Source organism: Camelina sativa, chromosome 12, assembly GCF_000633955.1.
Source record: "Camelina sativa cultivar DH55 chromosome 12, Cs, whole genome shotgun sequence".
NCBI classification, from domain to species: Eukaryota; Viridiplantae; Streptophyta; class Magnoliopsida; order Brassicales; family Brassicaceae; genus Camelina; species Camelina sativa.
Genome location: NC_025696.1, coordinates 8,962,580 through 8,977,941, shown reverse-complemented (window position 1 = coordinate 8,977,941; position 15,362 = coordinate 8,962,580). Strand labels below are relative to the sequence as shown.

Sequence of the window (15,362 nt, the reverse complement as noted above, 5' to 3'; positions counted from 1 at the left end):
CTTTCCTTATTGACTTTTCCTTTTATTTTTGTCCAAAATTAAAAACAAAATTTCCACAATTATTATTATTTTACAAAAAAAAATTTATAAAATTGATAAACCATCCAAAAAAAAGTTAAATGATGTAAAATATTCATTCTACTAATCAAAAAAATAAATAACGGTTAAAAGTAAGTGACTTAGGGTGTATTTAAACCATGATTTTGGAAGATTTTACGAAATTTTAGAAATTTGAAATTTTGATAGATTTTAGGGAAGTTAATATGATTTATTGTAAAATTCTTTCAAATCCCAACTAAAACTATGAGATTTGTATTTATGTATTTTTAACTAAACAAATCCTCTCAAATCCTCCAAAATACCTAAAAGACATTAAGGGGGTGTATTGAAATTCGAAACCATGATTTTGTAGGATTTTATGTGATTTAGGAAATTTGGAATTTTGATATATTTTAGGGAAGTTGATATGATTTATAGTAAAAAAAATTCAAATCCCACCTAAAACTATGAGATTTGTATTTATGTATTTTTAACTAAAGAAATCCTCTCAAATCCTACAGAATCCCTAAAACTTATTAAAATCCAAATCCACAGACTATTTTGAATAACATTGGATTTTAAAGTAGATTTCTAAATCATCAGTTCAATAACAGTGGATTTTAATAGATTTTTTAAAATTCATGATTGAATAACATAGGATTTGTAAATTTTATATAAATCACTTAAAATGTTAAGTTGAATACCGCTAAAATCCAAATCTACAAACTCTTTTAAATATTAATGGATTTTAAAGTAGTTTTTTAAATCACCAGTTCAATAAGAGTGGATTTTAAATAGATTTTTTAAAATTCATGATTGAATAACATAAGATTTGTAAATTTTACACAAATCATTTAAACTGTCAATCAATTATAATGGTAAAAAATTGAAAATTATAATTTTTAAAACATTTAGTTTTAGCATTAGTTTCTTTCCAATAAACTTCGATCTTCTTTTTTTTTTCTCTTAACTAATTTCACTATTAAACAAAAGTAAACAAAAAAATTCATCATTTTTAAATCAATTCCTCCCACGTTTCCATTTCTTGTGTTAAACAATTGATGGATCTGAATTTTCACGGGTCTCAAACAATGATTGTGATTTTAAACAAATTATTAGATTTTGTACTAATATAATACTATACGTTGGTAGAATTATTAGATTTAATTTATTTAACACTTACATATATATAATTTTAAATCTAATTGGTAAGAATAAATTACTTAAATTTAAGTTAAACTCATGCATCGCATGGCCATTTAAAAAAAAAAAAAATGCATGGCTGTCTAGGCCCTTTGATGAGTACATTATAACCAACCATATTTATCTATCATTTCAAGATTTTGGTTCCTAGTAATAATAGACACAAAAAAGATACTATAGAATCAGTTGCAGATTCTATAGAATCAGTTGCAGATTGATGCAAATCGTTGACCACTTTCCAGTCCGCAGACAGATTAGTTTCATTCAGTTTGCTTCAACCATTCAAAGTCGAAAACCTTCAGTGATGAAGACAAAGGGCACCATATAGTATGATAGGTTCCTCAACTATTAATTTACTCATAGAGTACATAAGGAGTCATATCTTAGAAAGTAAAGAAAAAGAAAAAAGAATTGGGGCCAAAAAGGGGAAAGCTAAGCTACTTTACACATGCAATCAGGAACTGGATAAGTGTAAATAGACTGCTTCTGCTTGCGTAGACGAAGCTGGCCATGCCTGTTCTTGTGACCATTCACTACTGCTCCTTCAAACTCAGACCAATCTAAGCTCTTGTTCACGAAAACCTGTCCTAACAGTATCATGTTTGGTCTTATGGTTTTGAGATTCAAGTAGGCTCTATGCGCCAGCAATGCATTGTGCATATTCCCAGGAGATGCAGAGATGAAGATATCGCTCTTCATACTCACGTAATAATCGACTGCAGCCATAAGAGAAGCTTTCCCTTCTACATCAGCCAATTCCTCCGCAGAGGCTAGGCTTTTCTTGTTTTCCATCCCAGGGAACAGTTTACGCAATGTCGAGATTCTTGCTTCTCCTCCGTAAACCTGGTGTGAAGCTAGATAGAGACGGGTGTTGTTACTGAAACCCAACGCTGAAAGCAGTAAACCAATCTCTTCTGGTGTCAATGGGCACCGCCCTTTGTTTCTTAGCTCCTCATCTGTGAACTGTGAATTTAAGACCCGTCCTTGCCAAATCACCTGGCGATATTTTGCCAGCGCCAGTTTCTCTGCTTTGCCACCTTCGAAGTCACAGCCTGAATGAGCAGCCATATCCTGAAAATAACATAAGATTATGTCAACCTAGAAACTACTGCAAAAAAATGGGCACATTTTGAGAATGAAGATCATACTTTATCAAAACGAAGATGAAGCACGGCAAACTTTCCAGCTCCAGCTTTTACAATGGTGTTTATTCTGTCTGTTGGATCCATGTTTCCTGATGTTTGAGAGCTGGAAGGAGGATATCTTAGTCGATGCACAAGAGCGTCCCCTAGCTCCCGAATACGAGGAACAAAGTTTAATGCTTCAAAATTTACTTTACACCGTAACCGCTGTATACTTTCAGGCAAATTGTCAAATGCCAAACGGTGAGAGAATGGGGCAACCGCAGCAATACCATAACTGCAGACAAGAGTGATTAATTCATATTAGTAACAATGCACTGGACTACCGCAAAATCTAGTTCACAGGAACACATTTGCATGTAACACCCCTTAATTTCGTCTATAAAGCATTTCAAACATCATCTATAGTATCATATTTTCCAGGATTTTACAATGCCGCCATTCCTAATCACTAGGTTTAGAAGCCACAAACCTTTGAATAACAGGTAAGACATTTTCCAAATACCACTCTGCGGAAGCGTGAACAGGAGCAGTCTTAATTCTAGTAGCTCGAATACCTGTGGCATAATAATCACGCGTGCTCCAGGCATACTGTGTTGGAAGCTCTCTTACAATCCGCACCTCGTCCTTAAGGACACTTATAAAGTGCTCCACATCAAATATATCTGTGAAGGAGCTACAAAGACAATGCCCCCATAGCATAAACCACAAAATTCATCTAAGGCACAGGCAACTTGAAGTTTCATACTAGTAGATATAACAAATACAGTACCTTGAATCTTGCCAAACAGGATTCACTTCAAGGCGTGGAATCACAAGTGTAACGTTCATAATCTTGGCAACAGCAACAGCATCACATATCTGAAGAAGCAACCAGAAAAGTCAGAAGGGAAACCAATATAAAACTCTATAAGAATTGAGATGCAACTCTCACCCCCATCCTTTGTTGATTTAGTCCACCGTCAAGGAACACCTGAAGAAACCCTTGAGACTTCTCCGGTAAGGCTGTAAAGAGCGACAAATACGTCAATAAAAAAGTTACAGACTTTTCAGGGCACTTGAAATGCAAACGATGAGAGAAGAAGAAAGCTTTGATTTACAAACTTACGAGATCCTCTAAAAGATTGAGTGCAAGGCTTCCAACCTTGATCTGGTAAGGGAGACCATAACTCAACCTGTTGTCTGATCGACTGCACATTCGTTCGAGAGTAGACCAGAAGGTTTAAGAGGAAAGTAACATACATTGATTCACTAAATAACAAACCAACTTACAATTTCTCGATCAAGAGCGCCTTGGAGTAAGCGCATATGTCTAGGCCTTGGAGCATTCCATTCCTACAAAATGTTGCCAACACTTAAATTCTTCAGCTTCGCAATCTTAGTTTATGAAATCGAAGATAGGGAGATATATATATATAGAGAGAGAGAGAGAGACTGACGGAGAAGAGAGAAGGAGAGGCGCGGCCAAGAGGGCCGAAGAGACTGGGGGACAAAATCGGGAAAAGGAGCACGAAGACACTAACGAGAGCTGTCCTCTGCGACTGAGTAAGGTTCTGCAATGGCTGCAATTGCTTCATCTGGAGGATCGATTCAAGTTCAATCGACGATAAAGACAACAACCCTTATTCTAAACTCAGCGACAAACGAATAAAAGACCAAACTTTGTCGGTGTGTATCTTCTCGTCCAGAGCATAGCTTGTATATTTGATCCGAAAGTTTTGGAAATCCAATTTGTTGAAATCTGACGGAAGCACGACAATACTTGAAACTAAGATATACGATGGGGAGATCCAAGTTTTAGGTCAACAGAATTCGCCAGAGTGTTTAGAACTGTTGATACGTCTCTTCGGGAGATATGAAACAAAAATTCGGATATGCAATACCAGATTAATTTTAATGCAAACAAAAAAAAAAAAAAAAATTGGGTAGTTATAAAAAAAAAAAAAAAACCATATTAGAAGATTTGAATCTGAACAATAAAAAGGAACAAGCTCGATTGACCAGAAAAAAATTATAGTAGCAGAGCATATGTTTCAATGTTCTCGATTCAATTGCAAGGTTGAAGGCGGGTTAGAGGGGAGATACGGGTGTCAAAAATTGTTTGTCCCCCATATGGGATATTTCAATCATTTTTCCATTAGTATATATAACTCTTGAACAATTCTCCAACTCTTGAAACTAGATTATGGGTATGAGTTTAGTAGGCTCACACAATCTAATATGGTATCAATTAAAGAGTCATGATAAAAAACAAAACAAAAAAAAGTTGAATCCTACTTCATTCGCATAAACTAATTCTGAGAGATTTGTGACATAATTATATACTAGTTCGTAAATCTCTTAAACTTCAATGTGGGACAAAGTATNTTTTTTTTTTTTTTTTTTTTTGAAAAACATATGTTTCCATTCTATTAAATAGAGTGTAACATACAAAGCAGGTTGAAAGGCTTAAGTAGCATAAGAGGGCATACCCCAAATTTAAAGACAATAAAAGTACAAAGATAAATAAAAGCAAGAGATATATGGGTTTTGAGAGCTATGGACCAATGGCTGAATAGCAAGCTGGAGCCTGTGAGATCAAAACATATCAATGCAGCTTCCAAGAGTAGATCATTGGAAGGGAAGGTGGCCATGGTCTTGATTCGAAGACTTGATGGCGATGAAGCAAGCAAAGCTGAGAATCTCATCAAAGTGAGACAATCTACACAAAGTAGTGCTTTGTCAAAGGTGTGAGCAGGGTTGAGAATGCTCTGAAAACCGATCACTGCAAGGGTGGTTGCGGTTTTAAGTCTGAAAGGGAAAAGCTTGAAGAGGTTGTGGTAACCACCACTCCTTGGAATGGTGATCATAATGCCACTACTCTTTAAGTCAATATGAGGGAACTTCAATAAGTAGATGATATACCTTTTGGAGAGCTTAGTACATGGAAATGATGGAGAAAACAAACTGGCTAAACATCGGTAATCCCCTCTCCGCAGAGGTGGAATCATAATGCCGAGTTTAAGCTTGGTTATACGCTGGGGCTGAAAGAGTTGAGGGATTGGTGATATGCAACAAATAGGAGCATCGGATGCAAGCATTATAAATCGCCATAGAGACGGGTCATGGTTAAAAATAGAGCTCTGTAATGCAGTCCTCCATACCATAGTACTCAACTTTCCTCGACACAAATAGATGTCAAGCCAATCCGAAGAGATCGAGACTCTACTACCGAGGAGACCCCGACTTGACCAAGTAGAGAAACTCGATGCTAAACATTTTGAGCTTGAGATAGATTTATCACAACCAGTTCTGAGGACGCAAACTCTACACTCAGAGACTTCTTGTCGAGCACAACCAGGCAACCAAATGACACGAGGGTCTAAACGGTTTGGGTTCAAAACAGCTTTAGCGGATTTAAGCATCTTCCAGTTCAGGGGCAACACATTTGACCAAGATATCCTAAGCACCAGGGAGTTGGATAAAGAGTGAGAATCGAACCTGGAACAGAGCGGAATCAGTGGTGTGTTAGAGAGCGCCAAAGATGTGGGTTTCACCGTAAAAGTCTTTTTCGGCTCCAGTGTCAAAACAGAGCTCCCGTCCAGCTTCAGCCAAGCAAACCACTTGGTGAAGGGAAAAGATTCCAAGGATCGGAGAGTTGTTGCGGTTGACAGTGTTAGGAGGCGGTAAGACCGGCGGAAGCCGAGGCAGGTGGGGCGCTCATTGGTCTCAGAGGGAACATCTCGTGGCTGGGACCACGATGGAGCAGGCACATCGAGACGATTCACCAGAAGCTGAGGCAAGGGAAGGGGAGAAAGAAGCTGAAGCATGCTCGGAGTCGAGATCCAAAATCTCGAGAGGACTCTGGGAGAAACTAGTGACCATGGAACAAAGAAACAGAGGATGCAGTAGAAGAGAGCAGAGTTTAATAGGACTGAGAGAGCCCGACGCCGGTGAGCCGGAGCTCTACCGGCGTCGGGGAGAGGAGATGGTAGCGGCGCCTCGGTAATAGTGCCTGAGAGGAAATATTAGGGCGAACTGTTTGGTTCTTGACAAAGTATCTTAACTTAGTTTTCAGTTTTCACTATCTAGATCATCTTAGGGCATCTTTATAGGGAGATCAGTTTAGGGTGTTCTTAGAGTATAAATATTGTGAAAATAATGTAAGATCAGTAGTTAAGAACTTTTGTTAATAAGTTAGTTATTGGGAGAACATGTTTAAGATCTTAATATTTAATAATATAATATTTTTATAAAAATTTAAGAATGTTTAATAAATACATAGATTAATGTTTAATAAAAAAATTAAGAATGTTTAATACTATTTAATAATATAATGTTTATTAATATTCTTAAACATATTACAATTATAAAAACTTATAAAAGAACATTTAAATTTCAAACTTATAAAACTTTTATCAAAAATTCAAAATACAATACCAAATTTTTATGAAATAAAAAAAACATTGTAAATGAAATTAGAGAAAAAAAACCAAACAAACGATTTTGGTTTGAGTGTTTTGGTTTGATGGCCTTACCGTGGCAGTTGTATCAGCAGCTCTCGGTTGTACCCCTTTCAGTCCAACAACCCTGCAAGATGCGAAGAATCAGATCAACCTGATGTTATGTGATTCCTATGGAGTATAGTTTAAGGGACATGGTTTAATTGGGTCCACATGATCGAATGGCCTCTTTACTCACAACTCACACACATTTGTATCTTTTGATTCTTTCTTAGTCAAACTAATTATTCCAGAATAAAGTCATTAACTTTAAAAACATGTTGCTCTTTGAGTATTAGGAGAATGTTTCTGGATATTGTTGAAGATGGAAGATACTTAAGTGTTGTTATATGTATACAAATACCACTGAACCCTGTGCTTAAAATTCATCTGATTACAGCTCGATCGTGTTCATTAACTAGTAAACAGCCTACTCTCATTATCATATATGGAGAAAGCAACAGACAAAACAGTAGAAGACATGGGAACTATCTTATATAAAGATGAGTCGGGCTCTCTCAATCAGCATCCCCAAGACCATCACTTCCATCGCCTCTCTTTGTGATTTCCGTGAATTGAGAGTTTGGTTTCTTCTTCTGCGATGATGCCACCTCTGCGTTTCTCCTCAGAACAGCTCCAGGTGATGGATACGGTCGTTGTTGAAACAGAGGACCCTGAAACACATATCCATCTCACTAAGCTAGGTGGAACTCATCATCAGATCAACCATGTGAAGATCTTCTTCACGACAACACAGTAACACTGCAGGCTCTTTCAATCTAAGCAAACACTACAAATCACATCCAAAACACAAAATTTAGAGAACAATTCACAGAGAAAAGAACAAATGAGCTTGTTTGTAATTAACTTAAGACTGATCAGAACCTGGACAATGAGATCTTTCAAGAGACTGCCATATACACACACTTTATCTATCTTTCTTAAAGTATCCATAGCTCGGTTCAAGATGTGATGATGATCCTCAGTGTTGATAGACTCTAAGCTTGAGGTAGAACAAGTTCCTTTGCAACCATACTTGATAAAATCCCACAAAAAGATGAATGAAATCGTAAGAAACTGCCATATACACATACAAGATTCGGGCAAATTGACTTCCAAATAGTAAAAATCAACTTTTTACGAGAAACCCTTCAAAAAGCAACAATTTTGTTTATGACTCTTAAATATTTCAACAACGATCAATAGAATCGAACCGAATCGCAACACACAACCCCAGAAATGAAAAAGAGAGGATCTTTTTATGAGATAACAGAATTGTAACTAGGAATATGAAATGACAAACCTAGATTGAACTTTGGCCGGAGATTTCGGGAGTCAAAACGCAATCAGGCACCGGCCGATCGATCAAACGAGAGGGAACGAAACAAAGTCTGGTCGGGTTGACTCGGTTCTGCAAAGCGGGTCGAAGCATTCGCCGTTTTCTCTCTTTCTCGAAGAAAACCTAGTTGCGTTTTGGAAGAGGAAGAGAAATAAAAATTATCTCCATTGCAAAAAATTCTCAACCATTCCCGTAAAGCCACGTAAACAAAGAACTAAGCTTAAAACTGTTCTAATTCAAGAACTAAAAATCTGTTCTAAGGCCACTGTTCAATTTATTAAACATATTTTTAGGCTAAGAACACTTAATAAGTTGTGCCGATAAAGATGGCCTCTACTTTGGACCTTTGGTTATCAGTTGTGCCTTCTTACACAACTCAACGGTTAGGTAAAACACACATGGAAAACTTTTCAGGTGATTTGCAACTTATAAGGTTACTCAAGAAGTGGCAGACAGCATGTTGTTATGCTCCTATCCTTAAACCTTAGGACATCTCCAAGAGATACTATATCCCCTCAAATTTAAAGTTTTATGTGTTCCAAGAGATAGTTCAATACTTCATAATTTGAAGTTTTTAACAGTGACACTCCATATTTGAAGTATCACTGTTCAAAACTCCAAATTTGAAGTTTCATCTTTTTTTTTTTTGCATTTCAATCCCTAAATTTATTTCATAAATAATCTCAAAAATTAAGTTTTTATCATTTTAGTCTTAAAATTTTATCACTTCAAAGTATTTCACATATATTCTTATAAATTTAATTGTTACATATATTTAATAAAAATTAAAATATTAAAATTTCACATATATTTAAATTAAAATTAAAATATTAAAATTTCATAAAAATTACATAATATTACAACAAATATTACACAACAAAATGTGATACTAAACATAATTAATACAAAATAAAGTACTACAATGAAATAAAATTACATGAACACATAAATATGACACAAATTAAAATACTAGAACAATACTAATAATCACCTAAATTTGATCCCGAACCTCCAAGATCTCCAAAATATTGTCCATAGAATTGTGGTGTAACCGAAGGTTCTTGTTCTTTTTTCTTTTTTCCTTTAAGAAGACTCATATTTTTTTTGTGATACGGAGCCCTCACATGAGCTCGTACGTAGACACATATGTTTGATCAAGTACTATACTTCTTCGTACCACCGTAGAAATTAAATTATCATTCTTACATCTATTTTAATAAAAATATATATTCTATCAATCCCAAGACCAATACTGGATTTTATAACCGAATTTTAACTTGGGTAATCTTTGCTTGAGTAAACTAAGAACATGCATTTCTTAAATTCTTAGCTTTAGTTGTTATCTTATAATAACTTATCATTTAAAATCACAAGATTACCTAGAAGAACATGAAACATTGTTCTCCAAATTAGATTGTTTATAATTGTAATATACATGTATATACAAATGTATCCATCCTTACCCATTTAGGATCTCATTCATTATTTTTAACAACTATTATTTCATGTGTTTTAGCAACAAATCTAGTATTTGATTTAAAAGATCTTAAAATGTATTTTCTGAATATTATCTAGTGGAAGTAAATAGGAAACACCGTATGAGGATTAACCAGACAACATAGATATTTATTAAACAAATTACATAGATTTATGAAGAAATGGTGATAAATAAAGGAAAATGATACAAGATTATTATGGGATATGGAGTTCAAAGAAAGAAAAAAACATTAAAAGACATTTGACTGAAATTATTGTTGGTTTTGGTTTTTAGGTGATAGAAATATTTGTTGAGTATTATTACTCATGATTCTTAGGTAAAGTTGCAGATGGTCCCGCAGATGTTGATGCATCATCAACTCTATGACCATCACCCATCTTTCCAGATGTAGTAAGAAAATCATCTGGAATTGGAACATGAAAAAATTTTGGGACTTGATCAGGTCCCACATTGGTTTTAAGCTCATTCACTGCAAATTTGATTTCTTGTTCAACATCATTGAGAATACTCTCATGGTGTTGTACCATCCCATAAATTCCAGAATTGGGATCACGTCTACGAGCTTCAGCCGCATAGCACAAAGAGTTGGCAGCAATCTTACGTTCTTCTTCAGACCCAAGCCTATTGAGGATATCTGCAACTTTTGCAGCTCCAAAGATTTGTTGAACATCTTCAAATCTTGTATCGTTCGATGGAAAATATGCTTTGTATATGCAATTTGGGTCACAAATTTGTTTTAAGGCCCTACAGATAGCACAACGGTTGGAATTCATTTCTTTTTGTTTGGTTTCCTCCCTTATACCCTAAAGAAGAAAATTAAATGAAAAAAATCATCAATACTATATATATATGTACATTTGATATATATTAAAAATGATGGAAAAAAAAGATTTTGGTTCTGGAACTATTTACACAAATGAAAATCTGATCTCCCATATTAAAACTACAAAAATATTTAATCATCACTTGTTAGTTGTAATGAGCAAATATCTACATAAAATTCTATATAAAATCTACCTAACTTGAGAGATCAAAATTTTTCCAATAATTCATATAAACATATTAGTATCACGTGAATTATATAACAAATTAGTAGATAAACCGGGATCACATAATACCTCGAATGAAAATGTTAAAAGATCTTATATCACTAAAAAACTGAAAGTATTGTAAATTTGAAGGATGCCTATAATGATAAATTAGTCATAGTTTTATAGCTTTAAAACTTGACTGGTTAAATCACTAATTTAGTAAGATAGTAATATCCAATAAATATCGTAAGTTTGACTTATTTATATTTGTTTGGCAGTTACTATCTACCATTATTGTTATATTTGACTGCATACTTCTATTTTTGGCAAGATAATATCATATTTTCTATTCATTATAATTGTTGGTCAAATATTCATGCATTAGTTATATTTATTTATATCCCCTAAAAATGTATTATAGTTTTTTTTTGTATGTAGTATCAACATAAGTTGTTATATTATTAGTTTGTCTATCGCACACAAATTTGACCATTTATCCTTCAGTCACATTCTAAAAAAATAAAGTGGACACAATTTTAGTTTATCAATCGATCGATAAATGTTTTTTATAATACTATTTGCGTCGACACACAGATTAGTTTTTAAATAGATAGTATTGAAATAATAAATATTTATATTTTATTGATTTATCTATTACTCAAAAGTAAAATTACGAATATGAATATATTGTTTTTAGCAATTATACTAACATTTAAAGAAACAAATTTATCCAAAATTATTTGGAAAAATACAAGTTACATTAATGTAAGTTTTAACATTAAACAAAACTTTATCATATGCCTAATTTACTCTAAATGTAATATTAAAAAAACGCTGAGAAAGAATTAACCTATTTTTTCTATACTCACTCCGTTTTTTAATTGTCGTTTTAGAGTTATACTTTTGCTTTATCTTACTAGTCGTTTTGTGTTTACAATACAAATTTATAGAATGACAAGTAATATAAAACAGAAGGAGTATATTATAATGAGTAATGAGTAATTGTCTTAATTTCATAAAGTCCTATCGATAAAATAAATGAACTGAAAGATTTTATAGAGTTACATTCTTTGAGTACAAGCTTGTGTAAAGAATTTTTTATAATATAGGAGACTTTATCATATTAATATATATATACTGTAAATTTTCTTTTATTTTGGGAGAAACTTTAAAATGAAAGTTTTAAATTACTTGAATCACAAAAAAAAAATATATATATCTATAATTTTTTTATCTTCAAGTATAACCGATTTATATCCATCATTGGTCAAGTTGGATAATTCTAAAACATCATTATTTGATAAACAATTTAGAGTTACGCTCTATGCCATCGTAGATTTGCAACTCAACGGTTAGGTAAAACGCACATGAAAAGCTTTTCAGGTGATTTGCAACTTATAAGGTTACTCAAGAAGTGGCAGACAGCGTGTTGTTACGCCCCCTATCCTTAAACCTTAAGGTCCTTCCTTAGACGTGAATGATCAGAGTTTCCTTTTCCGCTATTATTGGAAATGGAAATTATTGGACTATTTTAAAAAAGGGATTACCTTAGGGTTTTTAAAACTTTTAGGCATGACTGTCAACGCTCCCAAAACCCAAAAGGAATCGAGAAAGAACAATAACAAGGAGAAAACAGAGTTGTAAAATGACAACGGTGCATCTTCTTTTAGCCCCTCTCCAATTTATTGTTTAGTTTTTGTTTATGAAAGGAAACATTATTAGAAAACCTATCGGGTTCTTATGATTTGGGAATTGGGATTGATTGTTAAGTTGTGTAAATCGTACTAGTATAGTTTTATTCTGTTTAATCGATTCATACGAATCGGAACTCCTTAATAAAAGAAACTATACTTGATTTGGACTCTAGTTTGTACATTCTTAACTTCTTTTCTTTCCTTATTTCTTTACCCTGAAAAGTCAATGCATGCATGTTGTACATTTCGACAGACAATTTAAAAAAAAAAAAAAAAAATCATTCCTAGGATCAGATGGTTTATGGAGTGTAAAACATAGAATTACGGCATCTTTAGAAAAAATTTCGCTCGCTACATTAAGAATGAAGCAAAAATAAATGGGGTTAAAGATAAAGAATACAGATGGGGTCCATTGTTTTTACTTTGGTGCAAATAGTTATAGCAAAAAACAATAACAATAATGTCTGAAACTTGCTTCTCCGCAATGCGATATGAGATTTCATTCTTCCCATCTCAGTTTTTTTTTTCAACACTTACTTATTCAAAGGAAAGAAAGGGGCAAAAGGTAGACTTAATACTTGTGTGGGCTTCAATCGTAGTCAACTCTGCTGCAGCTCTCTCTCCGCTTCATTCCCAAGATGGAAGCCTAACCAAAACAAGAATTAGTAACGTCCACACACATGATGTCAATAAAAGATTTATTATGATGTTCAGTGAAATAAGTAAACTATACCCAAGTTTCAGGGAAGTGTCGGATTCATCTTCAATGGGAGCTCCACTGTCGTAGCTTGACACGTTTGTGGTCGCTGACTCTGTCTCCACAGCTTCCTTAAACGCCAGCATTTTAGACCTTTCAAACGTCTCTAGCTGTCCATATATACGTTACCTCAACTTATATTATACTATATTTTCAAAAAAAAAAAAAGGCTGATTAATTAAGGTTAACATGATTTCGATAAGAGTATAGAACCATACTTTCTCCCTCAGTCTCTTATTCTCATCCACCAATTCCGATCCCTGCGTCACATGTTAATTAAGTCATTATATGTATAGGCCTATCATTTCCATTAGTAATAAGAATTATACGTACTAACCCGTTTCTCAAGTGAAGAAATCTGGCTCATCACACAGTCGCCCTATTATCAACAACAACAATGTCACACTTATATATATATATACAGCTTAATTATGATTACATATATTCCACGTCTATAAGGAAATATGCATGCTACTATAGTTTATGTATAGTAATAAACCTTTTTCTCAGACACACGGCTAAGTCCAGATTCAAGCAGTTTCTCCAGCCGCTGCAACTCTTCTAAGTTCAATCCATCAAGATCCTCTCCTCTCAGTTTCCTGTTTTACGTTATAAATACAACATAATACTCACTTCAATTTTATTAGAATACTCAAAACTACATCATACACATACACTCATTTCTACCCAACTACCCAAGTATCTCTCTATATATAGTTTGTTTGGACCCAGCTTTCAGAACTTTATCGAATCATACATCGGCTCTTTGTGTCTGCCAAACTAAGATATTATCTACCTATATATACTAGTTGATGCGCAGCTACATAGCCACATAGGAGTGTGTTTTAATAAGAATGAGTATAATGATTGAACACTACAAAGTCTTGCAATCTTTAGAAATAACGCTTAAAATCTATAACAAAACATCAATTTCCAAGACACACCTGAACAGGAAGAACCTACTTAATTATATATTGTAATAACTCATTCGTTCTTCTTCTAGATGATATATAAATTCTAAAACCTATAAATAACAATCACACATGATTGTCAAAACAAAACAACCACACACACATGAAATAGATTTGTCTCTTATCAGCATAACATAAATGGAGCCATACCGTAACTGCTTGGTTTTGTCTTCGATTTCCTTACTTAGTCTGGAGAGGTTACAGTTCTCAAGCTGCTAGATGCAAAGTCAATATTTTCAGGATTCTGCTATTGATATGGAAACTTAATTAAATAGATGCTTCAAGATTAATAATGCTATGCCACATTTTGTTTCTATGTTTAGACATACACCTGAAAACCTAAAACAAAGACGCATAACAAATGCATAGTGGAGAGTATTTTAGAGAGAAGAGTTTGATGAAAAATAAAAAGAAAAGAGTGAGTGATAATAAGAATACCTGGAGATGAGTAGAAGGTGGATCTATCAGTTTGTTGATGTTACTTGCATGAAGGTTATACCTTCCCAAAATGTCTCTCATTCTACACGTTTCAACAAACAATCCATCTTTCAGTTGAACCTTTTTAATTTCCTTCGACTATATAAGCATTTGTAAATTTACTTAATTTACTAATATGTACACCATAAACGTTTTCTTAGTTATAATAAAGTAAATGTAATCCGAAGTAGCTATATATCAAGTCAAAAAATATGTGCTGACAACATTTATATAATTAGTTGACTCCATTCCCAGTTATAGTAATGCTTCCCAAGATAAGATAAACGAGTGGTTAAGACTTAATCCCCAATCATACCAAGTGACAGTGTCAAAGACTTTTGTAATTCATAAAGTCAAAAGAAATTATAAAAAAGGAAAATAAATTTATTCTAATTGTGGTAAGTACTATGTATCCATATATACATATGCTTCCATAATTAACAAAAGTCGCACTATAATATTCTGCTCTCATCTCATCATCGATTATAGAAATCATAACATGAGTCTTAATGAAAATTATTGAAAAATTATAAGTTAGTATCCCATAATAGGTTTCAGAAAAGTTCAACGTAATTAATCACGTGTTATAAGTTAAAACATAACATAAGTTAGAACGTAACTAATCGATACCTCATAAAATCCTATATGTGATTAACTAGAAGTTGATTTCGTACATGATCTCGAAGCCCAAGGAAAATTAGCTGTAGAAAGCAAAAAAAAAAAAAAAAAA

General features: G+C 33.6%; 3 protein-coding genes across 4 annotated transcripts in view; all 3 read right to left on the bottom strand.

Moving 5' to 3' along the window:
* On the bottom strand, nt 1,548-4,509 carry LOC104731001 (uncharacterized protein At1g04910-like). The gene is made up of 8 exons (XM_010450250.2): nt 3,824-4,509; nt 3,657-3,719; nt 3,493-3,574; nt 3,319-3,389; nt 3,157-3,245; nt 2,857-3,060; nt 2,391-2,661; nt 1,548-2,313 (listed from the first exon to the last, which is right to left on the bottom strand). Exons 1-8 carry the CDS (start codon nt 3,959-3,961, stop codon nt 1,675-1,677), a joined length of 1,557 nt encoding a protein of 518 aa, XP_010448552.1. The 5' UTR covers nt 3,962-4,509; the 3' UTR covers nt 1,548-1,674.
* LOC104733322 (LOB domain-containing protein 32-like) lies at nt 10,002-10,475 on the bottom strand. The gene has a single exon (XM_010452906.1). It carries the CDS (start codon nt 10,473-10,475, stop codon nt 10,002-10,004), a length of 474 nt encoding a protein of 157 aa, XP_010451208.1.
* LOC104731000 (MADS-box protein AGL24-like) overlaps nt 12,791-15,362 on the bottom strand; it is a 10,256-nt gene continuing 7,684 nt past the window's right edge. The window contains exons 3-9 of one of the 2 annotated variants that reach the window (XM_010450248.2): nt 14,594-14,675; nt 14,306-14,370; nt 13,684-13,783; nt 13,522-13,563; nt 13,403-13,444; nt 13,161-13,294; nt 12,791-13,073 (exon numbers count right to left, since the gene is read on the bottom strand). In XM_010450248.2, the coding sequence (XP_010448550.1) occupies nt 13,055-13,073; nt 13,161-13,294; nt 13,403-13,444; nt 13,522-13,563; nt 13,684-13,783; nt 14,306-14,370; nt 14,594-14,675 (484 nt within the window). In that variant the 3' untranslated portion in view covers nt 12,791-13,054. The remainder of the gene's footprint in view (nt 13,074-13,160; nt 13,295-13,402; nt 13,445-13,521; nt 13,564-13,683; nt 13,784-14,305; nt 14,371-14,593; nt 14,676-15,362) is intronic. The other variant, XM_010450249.2, reaches the window with a different exon arrangement.

Coding starts and splice junctions, on each gene's coding strand:
- LOC104733322 (XM_010452906.1), bottom strand. CDS start 10,475: ATGAATTCCAACCGTTGTGCTATCTGTAGGGCCTTAAAACAAATTTGT.
- LOC104731001 (XM_010450250.2), bottom strand. CDS start 3,961: ATGAAGCAATTGCAGCCATTGCAGAACCTTACTCAGTCGCAGAGGACA. Junction 3,720..3,823: donor CCTCTCCTTCTCTCTTCTCC/GTCAGTCTCTCT, acceptor AACATTTTGTAG/GAATGGAATGCTCCAAGGCC. Junction 3,061..3,156: donor CCTGTTTGGCAAGATTCAAG/GTACTGTATTTG, acceptor TTGTCTTTGTAG/CTCCTTCACAGATATATTTG.